General features: G+C 43.5%; 1 protein-coding gene across 16 annotated transcripts in view; it reads left to right on the top strand.

Annotated features, from left to right (window-relative positions):
* The window catches only part of RBMS1 (RNA binding motif single stranded interacting protein 1), a 690,694-nt gene that overhangs the window by 576,297 nt on the left and 91,933 nt on the right, over positions 1 to 22,464 (top strand). For all 16 annotated transcript variants that reach the window (XR_015308444.1, XR_015308445.1, XM_086956624.1 and 13 more), the window contains exons 5-6: positions 3,788 to 3,945; positions 9,666 to 9,745. Coding sequence is in view for 14 of the 16 variants with exons in the window: in XM_086956624.1 (XP_086812750.1) it covers positions 3,788 to 3,945; positions 9,666 to 9,745 (238 nt within the window). In the remaining 2 variants the exon portion in view is untranslated. The remainder of the gene's footprint in view (positions 1 to 3,787; positions 3,946 to 9,665; positions 9,746 to 22,464) is intronic.

The raw sequence follows: 22,464 nt of genomic DNA on the forward strand, positions 1-22,464 counted from the left end.
ATAATTTTCCATGCTGGCATTTGTTTATAGCTTTTTTCAGTTGCACATTGCAAAGGTAAAGGGGCATCAGTATTTCTGATCTATTCGTTTGACCAGGACTGTAGGCAACATAGAACCAAGGCAGCTGACAGCAGTCTAATGTGAGACTCATTTCGTAGTTCCTTTGTGACCTCATGGAGGGATGAGGGGTGGGGGGGGGGGGGCAGGCACAGTTAAAGAAGACTGCAAATGGGACAATGTGGGGTTCCTTAGTAATGAGGAATCTGAGGAGAATCAGTAATTCTGGGTTCAGTTCTGCACCCAATTCTTCCCTGGACTTTCACCCAGAGTATGCAGCTGTTTTCAGGTTGAAAAACCACTAGCCATCACAGTTAACACAGACTGCGTAATTCCGTGGGGCTGGTAACTCTTCTTACGTTCTTCATTGGATTTACCAGGAACATCATAATGAGGCCCCATATAGAACACTTGAAAATATTTTTTTTACAAGAGCTAACATAATTAATTCTCGTATTTACGCAGTAGGATGCGACCTCCTGCTCAAACACTATTTAATCCCATAATTGTGTATAGCTACCTTTTCAAAACCAAAGACAATTCGAATTTGAGGCCTGCAAGACTTCATTCTCGAGTTTGTTAGACAGTGCCTGGAGATGTTCTTAATTTTGTATTTTTTTCTGATGAGAACTAGGATCTGTAGGAATCCTGATTGCTTCTTTTCAGCTGTAACCAATTGCCTCTGTTGTTTTCACTGCACATATAGAACACTGCTAAGAGAATAGCGATCGATAATCAAACAATCATGTCTGTCCCTGCATACACCAACTCAGGCCTGAAACTTTCATCTAAAAAGAACACATACATGAGATGCAATTGATGTCTCTTGAAAGACTTCATCACTTTTGCTGTCTTAGTGTCTGCGATGCCACCACTAGCAATTTATTATTTAATTCATCCATTCTGCCATAAGTAATTTAGGTTTTTGTGTGAAATGATTTTTATTTTCCATTCCTTGGTGGCTATCGGATTGGTCCGTTTTGTTGCTTTGATTAAAAATCAAATTGAGTTCCAATTTTCGCCCACTTCGCCAGGGGACCACATGCACATTATTCACAATCTTAAGTAACGAACCACATGAATGAGGATTTGTTAAACGGGGTGTAATTCCTCCTGTTCAGTTTAATTCTGCTCTGTCTTTCTTAAAAACGGTGGTGGTGCTTCCAAGAGTTTGAATGGTAGTTGACTTTTTCCTGGTGTATTTGTAAAATGGTACATTACTAATTTCATTTTATTGTTAATATTGACAAATGGCACCATGTTTCGTTCTTAATTTTATTTTGAAATAAAATGCTTGTGGATTGTTTGGGGAAAAAAAGATCAGTTGTGGATGTGTATTTGAAGATTCTAGTTTATACCTTAGTCTCTGGTTTAGACTGATGATAGGAGCCCACGTCTTTGCTAGTGGTTGACCGGGAACAAATAAACATAAGGGAGGCTGCTGCTCAAATGAAATGCAATACTGCCTTAAAAGCTGATAGCATGAAGCTGTGTTCAGCACATAATCTTTACTACATGCTCGATACTTACATACCACTGGTATTGATAGTCAATGGTCCATGGTAGGTAGCCACCACCTTAGACCAGTAAATTAGAAATAAAAAATGGAGCTGCAATGTGACATTTGCACGCACATGCGTGATGGCGCGTGCACGCTTGTATATCATTGCACTTTATTTATTTTTCTTCTTGCTGAAGAGGATTGCCAATATCTATAATAATTTATTTACCAATGCTGAACAGCACGGCAGAAAGCATTGGCCTCTGCCAAAGGAAATTAGCATTGTAAATCCAGTATCTTGCTAATCGTTTCTAAAATGCAAGATCAATTTGCGTTGTCAATTCTTCTTTATTACATGTTCTTGAAGCTTTAACTTTTCTCCATCTCAAATTTTGTTGATTGACTTCTCATAATGAGACATCACAGCTTGTCTGCGTCATCCCTTCTCATGAGATCACTGGATAAATCCGGAGCAAGTGCCATTCGAGTAGGTTCCAGCATTAAAATGCTTTGTCCTATCACTACATCTGAAGCCCACATTCTTTGGGTAAGACTGTCTTATCGAATACACAAAGCAGTGCACTACCTGCTGCGCATAGTCTTCCTGCTTACAGGAAACACTAATGTATCACATAATTTGGTATAAAATCTTAAGAGATCTACATTGCCCGCCAGTACAGCTCTGCAGGTACTTCTGAATCTCTTTGGTGTTTCATACCATTAATCTTGGGAATCTCCTATGCCATGATTGCTCTGTTTGGGAGCCGAAGGTTCTGCCTGTAGTTGCCAAGCTTTATTTTCCTCTTATTCCGTTTGAGGTTCGCTGTGGTCAATAGTCAATATATTTTGCTGTTTGTTTATCTCTACCAGAAGGTATTGGGAGAGCTAAGTTACGCATTGTTATCTTGCATCTTACTCATCATTGAAGTACCGCACATGTTGACTTTCTGCATGCCATCAGCCACTAAATGATCCACTGCTTCCTAAAGCATGACCCTTGGAACAGGAGTTCATCCTGGTGGACTTCCACCACTCCCTTCATTGATCCCTTATCCTGGCATTAGAATGGACATCGCTATGTAAGAAAACAAACAAGATCATGGAGTTAGCTTCTCTCATTTTTATTATGCTAGAGCGTACTCCAGTTAAGGGCAGTCCTATCGTTGTCAAAGCGCTCTATTCTTAATAATAAAGAACTTTGAATCTTCATATAATGTTTTTTTACCGCTCTTTTACTTAAACCAAAGTCTTAATAATTTAAGAGACTTTAGGTTCTCTTTTTTTACAATGCCTAAGTTGTAAAAGAATGAGGGCCGGTGCCTTAGGACTCCGCTCAAAAGCCCGCGGCTGGCACCGGGCTGCCTATGAAGGCTGTGTAGTTCTAAATCCACCTCGTCCCTCTAATCCTTTACCAGAAACTCCCTGCCCGTTAACCTCGATCTTCCAGGTTCTTTCTTTCTCACTTTGTGACGATTTTTCCCTCATTCTCTCCCTTTTGTATGTTTTTCCCCTCTGTTGTCCTTGTAATTGTATGATGCAGAAAAGTGAATGCCACTCCCCAAAAATTAGGGCAAGCCCCGCCACCCACCGGCAACCATTGGCTCAAATAAAACACTGCCTTTACTTCATGAACAAAGGCCCACACAGTAATTGCTCATGTTTTAGTTGGTAACCAATGACTGAGGTGGTGCATTTGGCCTGATGATATTGTATGGATTTTCGAACCATTAAACGGAAGTAGGTAGCCTATATCCTCGTTAGCCAGGTCTTTTATGTTGGTTGCTGTGGGAGAGGAGGAATTTCGGACGAGTAGTGGCTCACCCTCTGCTGTACATGAAGCTCCCTCGCAGTCACTCTGTTTAATGATTCTAGGTTGTCAATATTAAATCTGTGCTTGCTGTTGGTACGATTTGCTTCTTAGTAAATCTTTACTGGTATTAAGTGAGAAACTTGCTTGTTTTTTTTCTGTTGCACAATCCACCTTGTTAAAAGTGATGGTTTGATGTACACTAATAGTGAATTGGAAACAAATGTCTTGCGAGTAGTGTTAAACACGCAATGCAAGATTTAATTAAGGGTCTTGCATCAGACCTCTCCTGTTCTCTTGACAAGTTGAAATATTCTACTTTTTTTCCGAAAAGTCAGCAATGGGGGGAGAGATCATATTTGATTATACTTGAAATGATGACATAATTACTGAATTCAATATTTTACCCTTTTGTTTTTCAGCAACAGGAGCAAGATCCAACGAACCTCTATATTTCTAATTTGCCCATCTCAATGGATGAACAAGAGCTTGAAAATATGTTGAAACCCTTTGGACAAGTAATCTCTACAAGAATACTAAGGGATTCCAATGGCACAAGTCGAGGAGTTGGGTTTGCAAGGTAAGAGGTTTTTAGTATGGTCTCATCTGTTCCTTTGACTCACAGGTTTTAGCAAAACATGAAGAGAGTTACACGACCAAGGAGAAGCAGTAAATACAATTAAAAACACAAAACCTGAAACCCAATACATTCTTTATTACCCCTTCTAATCAAATGCCTCTTTCTGCTTTCCTCAAGTCTGTGGCCCTTATTTGGATATTTTCCTTTGCCAGTCCTGAAACCTCACTTTTATTTGTCTGTTAAAGAATCCCATTTTAAATGTACCCCTATAGCCACAATTTAAAATATTATGACATTATTAAAGATTTGTGAATTTCTGCTGGTCCTGTGCTAAAAAGGCAAACTTTGGCTGCACTGAATATTTATCAAAAAGGTTTTTCCTGCAAATAATTGTAAAAACATTTACATTTCCAAAATTTAGTGTGCAGCATTCAACCTCCACCCCCCCCCCCCCCCCCCCGCTAATTACCTTGTGTGTTGAAGTCGGCACTCCTGCTATTTTCCCCAGGAAATGCGCCGAATTGCCATTACATGCAGATTTGGGTGCAAAAAGTTCCAAATTCTGTTTTATATCTTTTTGAAAGCCTTTCCTCATTTAGGCGATTCCCGTTAAAATCCAAATCCCCCAGGTATCATATTTTAACAGGTGTGAAAAATATCACATCTGGCTGTAAGTTTCCTATCAATTCTTTAGGTATTTAAAGTGTTGGTTACAAAGTGCCGCCTACGTTGCTGTTTGGTTTCTGCCCCTTGAAAAAACGAGTTTCATCAGGCCTCTGTGAGGAAAGTGATTGAAAAGGCCATGAAGTCTAGCACGGACGCCAATCCCCAATAAAATATGGATTAACTTTACAGTGGAATGTTTTACAGAGTTAGACACACTTTTGCGCATCACAGTAACACAATGTACATTTTATGAAAATCTATATTGTTAACTCTTCAGTGTGCATGTGAACGTTTCAGTATCGAAACTAACTTTTGTTGTCTGGATGTCCACCTGATTAAGTGGGGGAAAAACAAGCAAAAGGTTAACCAAATGAAAGCCAGAAACAAAACCTAAAGTGACTGGGCAAAAAAGGGCCAACTGCTGCCTACATCAAGCTCATATTAGCATTCCTGGAAAGAGGTGGATCACCTGATCCTGTACAAGGACCAAGGAAGGGCAGCCGAAAAAAGCCTTTGAGTTCCACCTCAATGGCAACGTGTGGGGCACCATGACATCGACTCATTCTGCTCGGGGCACCAGAGTGTGGATTATGAAACATGGCTAAATGTGTTGCGGTTTGCAAATGTTAGCTACTTGCCTTTTCCAAACAATGATTGACCAGCCAAGAGCCAACCACTCTACCAATAAGCTACTTCTCTTCCCACCCACTGCCCTACTTTTAAGACTGTGAGGGACAAGAATTGTGCCCTTGCATCAGGTCTATTGGCATAAAGACTATCACTGTAAAGGAAATTATGGGTATAGACTGTGCATTCAGGAGGGTATATGATAAACATTCCATTGCTGTGAAGTTGGAGACACCTTGGAACTGCAGAAGCAAAGGGGAAGAACCACAACTGAGATGTATTGTATTGCATGTTTGTGGCCTTAATGTAGCATTTTCTACCCCGAATGAGGTGTTTAAGCTCTTGACGGAGGTATAGCACGCTATTTTGTCATGCACATGAAGTTACAATGTGTCATGTTGATAACCAAACAGTTTCCATGCAGTTTGTAAACACTCTGCCTTGCAATTTGTCATGCAGTCTGTTAAATACATTTGTCACAAACTTTCATGCAATTTGCTCTGCAGTGATCATGCAGTCGTTCATGCAGGTGATCACACTGGCTGTTATTGTGTGCATTGTTGTTGTGGGCATGGTTGTTGTGGACATGCAGGTAGTCTTGTGGGCGGTCCATTTTGAGGTCATTTCTGTAGTCATGCAAGCGATCATGCTAGTATGCATATATAATCGCATCCGTATACAAATATACATAAACATTTACCGCCTGCCAGTCCAGAAACAGTGTTAGGATAACTCACGATTTGACCTACACACTGCAGAGGTAGATCAAAGAAGTAACCAAAGGTGTAGGCTATTGGGTCGAATGCGTAAAAATGAACTGAAAATATTTCAGCCTATCATTTTATTAAGTAATGTTTTAATCACATTTTGTTTTTCGCTGACCTAGTTGGCAAATAATCTAACAAATTATTTTATTGTGGTGAAATTAATGCTGAAAGGTACAGTTTGAAATTGGGAATCTATTGCCAAGAGAACAACTGCTACCTGCATTTAATTAAAGAAGGCAGAAGTGTAACACTCCTGCTTCGAGAATATTAATGATCCGTTGGTGCTTGTACACTGCACCAAGTCATTAACTTGACATTTTGAGGGAAAAGAGGCGAATTAAGAAGGGAAATTGTCTGTAAATGGAAAATACCTCTCCAGAAAACATGTAATTAAAACTTTTTGAGCACAAATATCTTACCAGATAAAGCGACGAGTTGGCCATGATTTATGGAATTTTTTTACAGAAAGAGGATGGTAAAAGATGATCAGGCAATATCAGCGTGCAGTATTTTTAATAAACATTTAATGAGTATTGTCGGCAAATTTGTGTATTACGGTAAATGATAAAAAGATGGTAGAGCCGTTAAGAGTTTGGCTTGAATAATATATATTTTTCATGACTCAAAATAATTAAGCTTATAATAAAAGGGCCTGTGAAGTATGACTTTTGTTGTTAATGTTAAATGCAGCATATATTTCTTACACGTTTTCATGAGCCTCTATGACCTTGCCGTTAGTTATGTTACTCCTGTATGCTTTTAAGGTCGAAGCCTACCAGACAGCGCTCCTCTGGTTTGCTTATGATTTCCTTAGTGGATTCCGAAAACTTCCATGGAAATGCATTTTACCCATTGCTTACTATTGGCTTTGTGGTTGTTAACTCACATTTGCTTGCTTTCTATTCGCTGGCTTTATTTGGTTTATGCTGTCCAGCTTGTGTGTCCCTCCTGTGAGCATCCTTTGTTTGCTGTATCCTTCTAATCACTCTGTTTCTGTGAACCAGACTTCAAATCTTGTTCATATCTCGTCACATATGCTGTGCATTTAAAGACACAGGTCAGCTGTCAGGCTTTGTATTTCGAGGGAGCTTGGTGTTTACTTTTCTTTCCTGACTTCAAAGTGAGAGAATCAATGGAAACATCCATCCTGCTGGGTACCCATGTGAGAGGACAGACTGGAGGATGCTATCTTTTCTAACACACAACAAAAATAACTGTGGTGAGATTTCAGAATATATCAGAATTAGGAAAGTAGAAAGGATACATTTTACTGTAATTTTGAAGTGTGTTGGAAACAAATATTTTAATACGATCAAAATGCACCAATACATTAGGTGATGATATTTCCACGTTATCATTTGTGGGCAGTAAAACTATGTCTGTGCAAATGTAATATGTAATTCAATAGAAAATATGTTGTCTGTATTAGCAGCGCTCTACCACACCATGTTTATTCCACATGCCACTCCACTCTACATCACTTCACATCACTCCACTCCACACCACTCCACTCTACCTCACTCCACCTCACTCCACTCTACGCTGTTGTGATCTACGCCATGCGACACCATTCTGTAACACTCCACAATCTACAACCTGTCCCTCCCCCCACACCACTTAACGCACTCCAATCTAATCCTCCCCAATCCACTTCACTCACCCTACTCCCTCCACTTATTCTAGCCCACTCCATTCCAGTCTAACCCACTTCACCTCAATTTAACCCACTTCATCTCAGTCTAACCCACTTAACCTCGATCTACCCCACTCCGCCCATATCTACACCACTTCACCCTAATCTACCCTACCCCACTCAAGTCTACCCCACTCAAGTCTACCCCACTCAAGTCTACCCCACTCAAGTCTACCCCACTCCCATCTACCCCACTCAAATCTATCCCACTGCATTCCAATCTACCCTACTCTAATCCAGCCAACCTATCCCACTCCAATCTACCCCTCTCCATTTCTTCCTAATCTACACCACTGCACTCCCAATCTACCCGCTGCACCCCAATCTACCACAATCCATCTACTCCTCTCCAATCTCCACTCCACTTCAATCTACTCCCTCAAATCTTCCCCACTTCAACCATTCACCATCTTCCCCACTCCACTCCCATCTATTCCACTTCAATCACCCCACTCCAATCGACTCAAATCTAACTCGCTCCTTCCCACCCCACTCTGATCTACCCCACAGTGCCTCAATCTACCCCCCTCCTATCATATCTACCCCACTCCTCTCCACCTCAATCTATCCCACCCCACCCTACTCCAATCTACCCCGCTCTAATCTTCCCCTATCTACCCAAATCTAATCTTCCCTACCCCACACCAGGCCACTATCATTTAGCCATGCTGAACAGCAGACACACTAGTGTGTTGCATGGCTAAAACACATTGCAAAACCAACTAGCTCTTGTATAGGCAAGACCTATTGGCTTTGCCAGTGCTTGTTTTCTCTGGTACAGTTGATGCAAAGATTATTGGAGTCTCAGCAAAATTGCATTTTGCCATTTGGGTTGACTTCCTTCCCAGCACAAAGGCTATTTTTTTTTGACCGTTTGCTGCACTCTCGCACACCCTTCGGTGGCGCCACTGTCCATTATCTACAGCCACCATAGTGCTGCACAAGCTCTGTTTTATAGTGGACCGTAACCTATACTGGATAGATAATGGGCAGTCTGCTGGCTCACTTAACGAGCCACCGAGGCTATTCATTCCTGCATGAAACACAGCATGTGTTGGGAAGCAAGAGTTAAGAGCATTCGCAGCGGCAATATTTGAAATAAACTCCCTTAAATTTCCGAATCCACACCAACTTAGAGCAGAGCTCTCATAGTCTAGTTCTTTTTCTGATACCTGGGTTACTTGCACCCTTGTTCGAACTAGGGCCTGATTAAGAGGGTGGATATCCCGTCCACCGTATTAAAGTGCCATAGAATATAATGCACCTGTCATACACTGAAAATAATATCCTATGTATCCAATTTGCCAAGCGCTAAATCAGGCCCTATGTTCCTTACACTCGAGGTTGAGAGTTTTATTCGGAGACTGGTCTTTCACAATTACTACCGCTTCACTGGGTTCATTTTATCATTTGTACTTACCGAAGAAGGAGTCAAGTCCTTACAAATAGGGTCATCCTCTAAATGGTACTCCTTGCCTCTCCGGCCAAACACAGTTCTGCTCTTGTCATTCATCTTTCATTGCAATAATAGCTCCTTAATATCATTTTTCAACGTGAAAATAGCATATTGGTAAAGAACTTCTTGGTAGACCTAGCACATTCAAATATTACAGATTTGTAAACAGTGTCCTTCTCTGTAGCAGATGTGTAAACAAATGGCTTCTTTGTGACTACTCAAACACGTATTGTGAATAATTTCTTAAATGCTTGTCTTTGTTTGTCTCAGTGTACCAAAACCCTGACCTTTCAAAAGATTGTAACCATACTAAAGGCATTTGGTGCTCTGTGCAATTAACAAATATTAGTAACACTATTAATACTACCTGTGCATTTTTAATGCCCTTGTGCATAAAAACGTTTATAACATTACACGTTCAGTTGGTAAATGTGATCTGCAAGCTGTACATCTTTCGGGGACTGTCTGCGGAAGCAATATGTCATTTTTATTTTGTTATTTATCCATATAGGATGGAATCTACAGAAAAATGTGAAGCAGTTATTGCTCACTTTAACGGCAAATTCATCAAAACGCCGCAGGGAATTTCCGGTAGGTTACACCAAAATGGTTCTAAAGTGTGCAAGCCCATGGGTGGCCATTTGCTTTTTTTTCCTGTAACAGATATTTGCTGCATCTTAGGCTTGTTAAGTGGTAACTGGGTATAATGCATTAGTAATGACCTTCCTCTGTGTAATCGACAGAAGGAAGCGGGTGCTGTTATTCCATGTCGAGTTTATTAACAATATCAGTTTTTCTAAATGAACCTCAGTAAAAGGAATTTGTTTATTTCTGTTATTGCAAATGTAGAATGTAGAACGTATTTGGATGCATGCAGTAACTCTTCTTCTTTGGAAATATGTATTTATTACGTAAAGCTTTTCATAGAGGTAATGAACCATGATACCTGCACTTACTGTATGAATCTATCAACCTTGTTAATTTGGGTTAAAACATTGTTCTTGTCTGTATTGAATTTTAAAAGCAGAAAAATACAGATAATTTGGCTTCTTTTCAGTGACTCTCCATGCTGAGATTAATGGCTTTCAGATCAATAGCTGTACATATTGGCAGCATGACAGATAGCTTTACATATTGGTAGCATGGGGAGTTACAAAGCTGGATGAGTTTTGCTTAAATTGCTGCATATCTCAATATGTATTTGTGCTATTATGCTATTTTTTTCATGTGAGTTTATTATTGTATTACTTTGGGCTGTGTAATATGCTAAAACCTGAGCGGCATGAAAGTGTGTACATGTTTATCTGTTAAATGCGGAAATATACGAGTCAACAACTCATCTGTTCACAAAACAAAGAATAAATATGGATAAATACCAATAAGATGACCAAAATATAAATATGGATAAATACAGACGGAAATGTTGAAACAATAAATACCATAAAACCGGAAACCCTAATTATTAAGCAAACGGCTTTGCTGCCCTTTCTGAAGCATCTGCAAAACACGCTTTGCTTTGTTAGCGTGGAGCGCCAGTTTAGGAAACCCAGCCATAGTTTTGCAACAGGCAGATGCTGTTTCTCAGTAAGCCGGCTCTCTGTTTTCTTTGTACTGGTTTCCTTCCACGAAAATGTTAAGATCCTCGTTTGATCAGGCGTGGCCATGTGATGAGAATCACTGGTGTCTGAGTCATGCGAGAACAGCTAATTTTCTTCTCCTGACCAGAGCAAGTCAATGGAAACCGGCGTGCACTGCTGGAGAACAGGAAGCCTGTTAGCTACATCAAAAAGCTGACAAATCCCATTTACATTGTGTAGCTAGATAGAAAGTGAACGAAAGAACTGAGATTGCACAATGCTATGTTATGTTGTTTGACACTTCTCTGGCGCTCGTTCGCTTTTAGTATTTCCTCTCGGCGCTAAAATTGACTATTTTAAACAACTGTGAATGCATCTAAGGTGGAAGCAGGAAGATGTTAGGTGCTTTTCAGAAAACAATGAGGCTCTTCAAGGCCCTGATTGACAGAAAGTTTGTGCCATAGACCTCTTGCCTGTACATAAAGTACCATACCAGCCCTCTCTAACTTGCACAGCTTAAGTACCTTTTGGAGCAAGATGTTTGAGGAATGCAAAGTTTGACTTTTAATACATTTGTCTGTTAGTGACCTCTGTCCTCTCTAATGGAATGCCTGGTAGAAAATGCATGCTACGTACGTTAAATTGCACTGCTTTAGCTATTGTAAACCCACGTTTCTAGGGCAGGAGAAATCGGACATCTGTGGTGGCAAAACCAGCAGATGCACACTCCCACAACCCCACTCCTATCTTCACCTTTGACTTAATCCAAGCATGAAAGGACCACCTGGCACATGCATCAAAAAAGCCATTTGCGATTCCTTATTAGCGAAAAATAAGGATTCGATAATAAGGAATCGCAAAAGTCTATGCATGTAGGAATCGCCTAAATTGCGACTCGCAGATTGCGTGTCGCAATTAAGGAATTGCTTCCCATTCATTCCCATGGGCGTATAGGCCCATGTGAATGAATGGGAATTGCATGTTCAATTGGTACTCGCAAATTGTGCATTCAATTTCAAGGGTGTCAAAAGGACACCCAGTTGCACCCCTGAAATCTATATGTGCACCCATGTTGCGCACATACATGCCCCAAGAGCATGTGCGTGTGTGACATGGGACTTTGAAAAATGCACTTTATTCAAAGAACTCTCAATTTACCATCACCTTTCATTTGGCGGTAAATTGCGATTTCTTAATTGCGATATCACATTTTTTAAACACTTTATTGCATTGCATTTAAAGTAATCACAATTTTGCGATTACTTAAATTGCAATTTTTTCATTTGGGATGATGCGTCCCAAATGCAAAAATAGCGGTTGCAAAGGGGCAGATTCTGAGAATATGCCCGTTTGCGACCGGTTTTTCCTTTGATGCATGTGGGCCTAAGTTATTAACTGTTTTGTGCGAAGGACAGGCATGTGAGGGTTCTTTTCAATGTACTTAGATGGTAGAAAGCATTTGTGCCACCCTTATAACCCAAAGGGCCACAGAGTGACCGGTATCTATTAAAGTACCAAGATGCTTCACCATTGCACAGCATGGTTGGGTATATGGCAATTATGGTGGACAAAAGTTTCAAACACCCCGGCAAGGGGACATCAGTCTGAATGTTCTCTGTATAGTTGAATCGAAAGGGTGACATGACAGAGCTCTGACACCCCCCTCGCATATGGCTTATACGTAGAGACCGATATTGACGTTCACCTGTAGTATAGGTCCTTTTCATTCTAAAATAATGTAATCCAGCCTTGAGTCTGACCATGCTAGTTTGATTACCTCTGTCAAAAAGAACACAGTTCAATATTGGCAAAGCCTCCTGAGAGTTATAACCGAATCAAAGCTTTGTCTTCATCACAATGTATTTCTAGTCTGAGCCTCCGGAATGTATGCCACCAAGGATACTGTTTCTGTTGCCAAATTAGAGCTCGTTGGGCAGGTAGAAAAAGTTTATATGTGCACGATTTTCAGAAATGATTCATTACAGGACATTTGAATTCGTAGTATGAATGGAGGTCATTTATGTAAGTCTGTACTTTCCTGGATTACTTGGATCCAGTGAGGGTCTGTTCTGCTGAGGGGATGTATGAATATAGGGCGTAAAGGATTCAAATGTAAATAATCTAGACATTCCGGATTTATCGGGCCGGGAGTGAGGAACTCGGTTGGACTTTGGACTATATAGTCGTTATATTGGTTGGATTGGAGTAATTGGATGACTTGAGAAACAGTTGGGTTTTAAAAGGTCGGCTCTCATTACTGGGGAGCATGTGGAATTTACTACGGATTGCTGAATAAGTGGGATCGAATAGATGTATAGGGAGAGCACTTGGGAGTTTGGTAACAGAATTGGTTAGCAAGAAGGATTGCTGGTAGCAGAAAGAATATTGAAGGATTGGAACGAAAATGATCACTGACTGAGATTGAAGTATGAATATGATGACGTTGATCAACAGAATTGGGCAATAATAAGGATTTCGTGGAACTGAGTGACAACTTTGGGGTTGGAATATAGTGATAATTGATTAAGGAAGTCCTCTACACTGGGGACCCATTGTTTACAACACTTAATACAAGATGCCTTGACTAAACACTTTTTTGACTATGGACTTGATTTGGCAGGAGCCCTGATGATGTCCCGGATGGGGATGAAATGCGTTGGCTGTTAATTGTATTAAATTTGTGAGAAGTTGGCTGACATTAATGACTGGTCTGAATAAAGAAAACGAACTACACATCATTCGACTGGAAGATTTTCTTTGGGACTTATTGTACACATAGAAATTTGAAATAGTAGCAATAATAGTTTGTTCTAAATACTATTACGCACCTTCTGTATTTTAATTTAGGATTCAAATGGAAATTAAAGTGTTAAGATTTGACATAAAGAAGTGCAGCTGACGTAGAAGGGACTAGAATACTTTGAAATAGAATACCTACTGCAGATACATTTTCATTTGATTTCTGAAATAGCTCACCTAAAAGTTTTGATGGATTCAAAGCTGAACCTGTTGTCCGTCCATCAGCAAATCCAATTACAAAAGATATGACCTTTCTAAAATTCAGCCTCAGGGAATTTAGATTATACAAAAATAGTTCAGTAATGCAGCCTTCAAGCCTGCCTCAGTATGCTATCCTGACCATCAAAGGCTTGTGCCAACTTTATTTGCTTCAGCTGAATGCATGGGCCAGTAACTTTAGAGTGGAACTTTATTAGCCAGTACAGCTTAATGCTGTTGACACCATAACGCCCAATAAGGATGGAATGTCGTGATTGAAAAAAACATAAAAAAAGGTCACAAAACGCTGGTTTAATAACTCAGTTGGTTCTCAGTAGGTTCTCCCGTCCTCCTTTGACAGTTCCTGCTTTCTGTCCCTCCATGTCAGTTAAGGTTAAGCGGCGCACGTGTTTTCCTCAGTCTATCTGTATCTGACATGAAGAAACGCCACAAATAGTCAAAGATGTAAGAACTGCAAGACCTTTGACCCTGCTTTACCAGCCAAGTAGCTCCTCACGCTGCTGTACTGCTCCTGATGGTAATTGTCGTTTATGCTCAGCTGCTGCATTGTTTTTTGGTTATACTCGTCTTGCTGTGCGTTGCCTAAATTCCTTTCTCCCCCCTGCTTTCTGTTCTGTGCCCCATTGTACATTGCCTAAATTCCTTTCTCCCCCCTGCTTTTTTGTTTCTGTGCCCGCTCTGTGCCCCTGTTTCTGCCTCCTACTCCCCCCCGCTGTCCTTCACCCGTTTTCCCGCCGCTGCATCCCTGCGGCCCCGCCCCATGTCCGCCCATTCGCTGCCCCGCTCCCGCTTCCCAGCTGCTCCTCCCTCCCACCTCCCCTCATATGGAGGCCGCACAGCAGCCGTGTGCTGCGGGCGCGCCTTAGGCAAGCCCGTTTGCGCCCGTTCGCGCCCTGCACTCAACGCCGGCGATCACGCACCTGCTGCCTGGCCGCCCTGAAGCGCAACCACAGACCCTTCTGCCAGAACTGCAGCTTCACCAGCATCCAGCCTGCCAACCCACCGACCAGGAAAGAACCCAACTACCTCAGATGCATTCTTCTCAACACCCGCTCTGCCCACAAACACGCCGTTGAACTCTGGACCTACTCAACTCAACCTACCCAGACGCCGCCTTCCTTACAGAGACCTGGCTGAACCCTTCCTCAGCACCCGTCATCGGCAGAGCCGTTCCGGAAGGCTACAAGATCACCCGCAGGGACTGCACCTAACGACTACGAGAAGGAATCGCCATCGTCCACAGGGACACTCTAAGTCTCAACCAACCCCGACAACACCCTCAGCACCTCTCAACACCTGCACTTCCAGATCCATACCGATCCCAACACCACCCACCGAGGAGCCCTTGTCTACAGACCCCCCCGGAACCTGACCACAGTTCAGCGACTCCATCGCCGACTTTGTCAGCACACATGCCCTCGCCTCCACGGACTACATCCTCCTCGGGGGCCTGAACTTCCACCTCGAGAACAACGACACCAACTGCACCACCCTGATCGACAACCTAGCCAACCTCTGAGTCAGACAACTCGTCACAACACCCACCCACTCCGCCGGCCACACGGTTGACCCCATCTTCACCACCTGCCCCCATGTCTGCTTCAACCACACCACCGATTTCCACTGGACCGACCATCGCTGCATTCACTTCACCTTCCAGAAACCCACCACTGCACCCAACAGATGCCTCGCCGCTGCAGGAGCAAAGTCACCGAAAACCAGCTACCCACCACCCTCGCCCAGAGCCCACCCACCGACCCAACACCGCCGCCCGCAACCTCAGACAGTGGATCAATGACTGCGCCAACACCCTCGCACCGCTCAAGAAACCCTCCCAACAGTCACACCAGAAAGAAAGCCAGCTGGTTCACTGAAGACCTTCCGGCCTCCAAGCCAACCTGCTGAAAGCTAGAGAAGAACTGGCTCTGTGAACGAACACCGGACAGCTACGCAGCCCACAAGAACGCCACCCGCAGACACCATCACCTCATCTTATCTGCCAAAAGGGCCTCCTTCAAAGACCGCCTAGACAACGCACACAACCGCAAAGGGCTCTTCAGCATCGTGAACGAACTCTCCAACTCCAGCTCCGACACCAACGGCATCCCACCTTCACAAGACCTGTACGACTCGCTGGCCACCTTCTTCCATCGCAAGATCAGACATCCACGATGGCCTCAACGCCACGACTACCCTGACAACCACTGAAACCTCCGTCCCCACCATCTGCCTGCTCTCCTGGACCAACATCAACGACGACGACACCATCAAGACCATGACCACCATCCACTCCGGATCTCCGTCAGGCCCATGCCCACACCACATCTTCAACAAAGCCAACACCGCCATCGCACCCAATCTCTGGAAAGTCATCAACATCTCCTTCGAGGAAGCAACCTTCCCGGAGAGCTGGAAGCACTTCGAGATCAACGCCTTACTCAAGAAACCCAAGGCGAACCTCAAAGACTTCCAGCCCATCTTCCTGCTCCCATTCCCGGCGAAGATCATTGAGAAGACCGTCAATGAACAACTGATCCGCTACCTCGAGGAGAACAACATCCTGGACCCACCCCAGTCCGGGTTCTGCAGCAACCACAGCACCAAAAGTGCCCTCATCGTTGCCACCGATGACATCAGGACCCTGCTAGACAACGGAGACACCGCAGCCTCATCCTCCTGGACCTGTCAGCCGCCTTTGACACGGTCTGCCACCGCACACTACGAACACGCCTCCACGCCGCTGGGATCCAAGAGAAAGCCCTGGACTGGACCACCTCCTTCCTCTCCGACAGAACACAGAGCGCCCGCCTTCCCCCCCTTCCGCTCCGAAGCCACCGAGATCATCTGTGGCGTACCCCAGGGCTCATCCCGTAGCCCAACGCTGTTTAACATTTACATGGCACCGCTCGCCCACGTCGCCAGACTACACAACCTCAACATCATCTCCTACGCCGATGACACCCAGCTGATCTTCTCCCTCACCAAGGACCCCCACACCACCAAAACCAAAGGAATGAAGGCCGTCGCCAACTGGATGAGAAACAGCTGACTGAAGCGGAACTCTGACAAGACGGAGGTCTTCATTCTCGGATCCACCCCGTAGGCCTGGGACGACTCCTGGTGGCCGACCACTGGGAACAGCTCCAACACCCACCGACCATGCACGCAACCTAGGGTTCATCCTCGACTCCACCCTCTCCATGACTAAGCAGTTCAACTCTGTCTCTTCCTCCTGATTCGACACCCTATGCATGCTCCACAGGATCTACAAGTGGATCCCCACTGAAACAAGAAGAACAGTCACCCAGGCCCTCGTCCGCAGTAGATTGGTCTACGGAAACGCTCTCTACGCAGGAGCTGCGGCCAACCTCCTGAAATGGCATCAGTGCATCCAGATCTGCTCTGCACGCCTGATCCTCGACATCCCTCATCGCAGACACATCACACCCCACTTGAGAGACCTGCAGTGGCTCCCCGTCAACAACAGGATATCCTTCAAGCTTCTCACCCACGCACACAAGGCACTCCACAAAACCGGACCAGCGTACCCCAACAGACGACTCCGCATCTACACCACCCGCCTGCTCCGCCGACCTCGCCCTTGCCACAGTCCCCCGCATCCGATTAGCGACCTCCAGAGGCAGATCGTTCTCCCATCTCGCCGCTAACACCTGGAAGACCCCCCTCATCCACCTACGGCAGACCCAAGACCTGCAAACCTTCAGAAAACTCCTCAAGACCTGGCTCTTCGAGCAGTAGCAGCATCCCCTACCCCCCAGAGCCTTGAGACCCTCACGGGTTACAAATGATATTATTGATTGAAAAGAAATTCTAATAATGGATGGATTCCAGCAATCTAAAAGACAGGCGATAAAAGTGAGGTTATCACCTTCGACAAACAACCTTCCCATGGTCTTCTCTTTGGTGGCCTCTAGAATTGGGCTGCCCTCCTTCCCCTAAAAGTGCTGCCATAAATCTGGTTTCAGTTTGACTCCGCTCTTTCTTTTGCACACCAAAGCAATCCTGGTTACTTTTCTTTAGTACAAAATGCTTAAGGAATTGTTCGCCTCCCTCTCGCTGTTTTGTGGCTCTGTCGCTGAAGCCCTACTAACATCGATTGGGTTCTGGCATCTCACCCCTGAGTTGCCCCGCATTTTTACTTCAGAGCCTGATCATCCAGATTGCTACGGTCTGTGCCGTTCTCAGAATACCATCTTCGGGGTATAATCATCTAAAAAAAATGTGCATTGGCTCCGCATCCCTAAATGGTCAATTTTCAAGTCCTTGGGTTTGTATAAAAGCGCTTGATAATCAGGGTCCCGCTTAGGTCAATGTCATCTTTGCTTTTCTTCCTGCTCCCAGGTGCTGGTGCCAGACATCCGGTGCAGTCCCTTTGGTAGCCGCTCTTTTTCCCAGTTGACCTCTAAATTGTGAAGCACGCTCCCTCTAGAAATTAAGAACTCACCCTGCTTCAGTTCATTCAAAATGAAACTCAAAACCTGGTTGTTCACTCCGCCCGAAATCCTGCTTTCGTTAGTAATTTTTGGCTGTCCTTGGTGCTGTGACGCATGCTTGCAAGTATCTCCTCATGCTTTACAAAGATCAATAACCTAATATAACAAGGGAAGGAGTCACCTCAGTCGGTCCCAAATTTCACTTTGCCACTGTGACAGTGACAGCTGCCTGAGGAGAAAGGAGGAATTCTGCAATATTTCCCTCTGCCACAGCCTCTGTCTCTCTCACTTTTCAATACAACTCCAAATATCATAAGGGGGCAGAGATTGAAGATATGGCTTACAGCATTATAATGTTAGTCAATGGGACTATGCAAGTGTTTATAGCCTAATGTCAATCCATTGCCTTCAGTGCTGCTCGGCGCATTCCAATGTTTTAATGACCATTATCCTCCGCATGTACTTTTTAGGTTTAAAGCATTTTATTGAAACTTTTACAAAAGGAAAGAAAAGACAGTCGTCGTCAAGAATCATTGCAGTGGTACAGCCATACATGAGCGCAACCAGCGCGTAACGGTTCTGCAAACGTAATGTCCTTTTGGGCATAGTACCTGGTGTGCCTGCATCCACAACGACTTCAAGAAAAAACAACCCCTTCCCAAACTCCCCCCTCCCTTCCTTCCCTCAAACCCCTCCCCCACTTCCCCTGTACATATCTAAATTCGCCCTCCTGCATCACCTCCCCCCGGCCACTCTTCCCTCCCAACCGGCCATAATTCTAGACTCACTGGTTAGTTGTATCCGTTGGCGAAGTTAATCTCAGTAACCGGAGATATCGGGGGCATGTGAGTTCTCTAAATTCCGTTACCAGCAGAGAGTGAAATGGCTGCCACAGTTCATTAAACCGCTCCACCTCTCCTGCTACCATGAGCGACAACTTTTCCATTCCCAAGACATGCCACAATCTATGCAGCCAACCCGTAGTGAAGGGAAGGGCGGTGGTGCGCCAGTGAATGAGGATGTTTTGAACAGCCAAACCTAGTGCAATCGCTATCTGCCTACCCCTACGAGACTTCAAAGGGTACATCAACCCATTGGGCAAGCCCAACAGGACCTATGCGGGGAAGCGAAGCAGTTCAATGCCAAAACACGAATCAATCTCATCCAAAACTTCTTTCCAGTAGGGGCATAGCAGGGGACAGTCCCATAATACATGTGTAAGTGTGCCTAACTGCCAACAGGCTCGCCAGCAAGTGTTCTCGTAATGAGGGTTCATTTCATGCAGTCTCTCCGGAGTATAATACCAGTATGTGGATACCTTAGTGAACGTTTCCGTGAGACCTGTGTGGTGCACAGTGTCGTCCCCGATAAGAAATGTGGTCCCACTCTGTGTGACTCAAGGCCCTCCCCAATTCCCGCTCCCAGCGTTCCCTACCCGGGTTGTATATGTAAGAAGAGGAAGGCTGCAAGAGCTTGTATAGGTCTGAAATGAGTTTCGTGTCCGAGGTGCGTGTCACAAGCCACCTCTCATAAGGCCGGAGCTTCCTGTGTGCCGAGTCGAGCACTTGCGGCTGGAGTGCCCAGTGGCGCACTTGCACTCATGTACTTTTTGCAGTAGTACAGTCAGTTGTTCGCTTGACATCATGTTGTTTGTGCTGGCCCCATTTGTGCATGAAAAATCAATATAGATTTGTCAAGCTTTTCAAAGGACTCGGTGGCTTACTTTTTGCATGGTAATATCTGCACCTAACCACTGAGGTAGTCTAGCAGTGAAACTGCATGACTAGAAAGTGTATTTTTATCATTGATGTATTAAGTAGTATTCAAGATAATTTAATTGGTTTTGAAATGATTGTGAGTCACCGAGGGTCTCTGAGCACACACATATATATGCATCCACTGTACAATCATTGCCATTTAGAAGTATAGATCTGTATAGAGTTTTTGGATCTTGGCTTTGCCAGTGCTTGTTTATCACTTCACTTCTAATGTTTTAAGTTGATATGCCCCAATAAGGGGAAACGGTGCTTTTTCAAGGACATTTGGATATGTGCCCAGATCCAGGCCAATAAGGTGAACACATCGGACTCTTTTGAAGAACTCTAATTACCATGCAGAGCTTTGAAAGATATTGTAGATTGGAACATAGCCACTAGCATTTATCCACCATGTTGTATTATGACCGTGGCATTTCTGGTTGTAGTAGCAGTGTCAACAAGTTGATGTGCAGATGATGGATTTTGGGGGATGTTAAGGAAAACTTTATGCTCCCATCAGTAAGCTTCAAATTGTTGTTACATAACCTTGCATGTGAAACATTGCTAGTTCGTGCTATGCAAGTAATTCAGGTCATTTTGAATATTTCTCCCTAATGAAGGCATTAGACCTTTCTTTCTTCTCGCCACTCCTCTCTCACCCCTCCCGGTGCTCTCAGTGCCCTCTGCTGATTTCAAAACAACGTTCCATAGCAGATGGCGTACAGTTGCGATGTTTCTTGGTAAATTCCTTTTAATTTGACGTGATTGATGGCAAGAATATTTCAACACTTTCTAAGAACTTCCCAATGAATCAGTGCAGCTCATTCGAAACAGCACGATTTGTTGAAACCAAAGAAAAATCCCTTCCTCTATGAATATCATGCATACTTTTGTATTGGAAGACACCATGATTAACATTTGAAATTTGATACCTAAAAATGTAACAATACTTTTCTAAAGTGTTTCAGTGCAGTTTTACTCCTATTTATTAATTTGTAGTTCCAAACATGTTAAAGAATGTAAAAATGAAAAACAACGAATTATCCTGCAACCACAATCTGAGTATGAATTTAGTCCGAAGACTGCAAAGAGATATTATCATGTCTCTTTTGGTAGCTCTAGAATGTTTCCAACCTCTAAGAAAGGTTTGGTTAGGAAAATAACCTACATGCAGCGAGGTTACTTGGCCATACTATTTGAATCTTTGCTTTGTATGGGGGTCGCTGATTTGCAGCACTATTTGTAAGATAAAAATGTACTTTTTGGATTTTCTCCATAGTGCTCCAATATCTGACGGAAGCTGAAGTAGCACAAAGCGGTGGTTCCGCGAACATGCACTGAATAAATACTTGACAGCATATTATAGCATTCTGTGGGGGATAGACCTAAAATCACCAAAGATACAAGTAGACATAAACGTAAATCATGGGCACACAAGATCGGTTAATAAATGAGTCCAAAGTATCCATCACCTATAGGGGAGCATTTGTATTTCATTTTTCTAACCCGAAAATGTTTTATCGTTGTAGTAATTCAAACTAAAATTAGGACAAGTGATAAAACACCGCCAGAGTAACATTGAGGTCCATAATACAGATGAAAACCAGTTTGAACCGAATGGTGGAGTCGAGTAGAGTGTTCTTAAAAGTGCGTCATTACATGACGATAAAATGGAGTCTGTTTTACTCCAGCCATTGACTATAAACCAGGCATATTGACCAAGGGTATCAGCAGGAGGGGTTTTCTTTTTGTCACGGCAGTTCAGGTATTCTGACAGAGACGAGGCCTACACCGGCACCACAGGCTCGGCTGGCATTCTGAAGTGCGCCACAAACCACGTGCTTTCACATCTCGACATGCTTCACCCGGGTGTGTTCTTATGGATGGAGCGATAAAGGTGCGTCACCTATTAGGCAGGTATGCCGTTTGAGTTATGGGCTGTCCCTGCAGGGCATTGTTGAGCGTAGTTTCACACCAATTGCGTCCACCCGCTGATTAGGCAGGGCAGGGAGTTCTCATGGAAACGGCTCGACTGTTTTATGGATCTGTCTATATGCACATCTCAGATGTCAAGCATGTGCACAGCCCCATGTAATGGAGTTGATAAAGTGCTGAAGAAAAAGTATATGCATGGTTCCTTCTGTTTGTTGCATTTTACGAATCTTTTCTTAAGGATATAGTATATAATTTTGTCAGGGGTGCGCAGTGTAAGTCAACTAAACTTATGTTTTTTGTCAGTGTATGGCGTAACAAGATGGAAACTCGTAGCATAGAGGGCAATAAATACATACTTATTTACCATTTTAAAGAATTCCGTTATATATGTGAGCTGGTGCCTTCTATTGTTGCAGTCTTTTAATTGTTTTCCATCTCTTTACCTTCTCTGAAAGTATTGTTTCTGCATCTTATGCTTCTTAAAGCCCCAATGGTTCTTAGGTGCAGGGAGTTTACATGTTGGTTTAGTAAAAATGTAATATATTTTTTTTTTAATTTAAGACCAATCA

This window comes from Lissotriton vulgaris, chromosome 2_1 (genome assembly GCF_964263255.1).
Source record: "Lissotriton vulgaris chromosome 2_1, aLisVul1.2, whole genome shotgun sequence".
Classification (NCBI taxonomy): Eukaryota; Metazoa; Chordata; class Amphibia; order Caudata; family Salamandridae; genus Lissotriton; species Lissotriton vulgaris.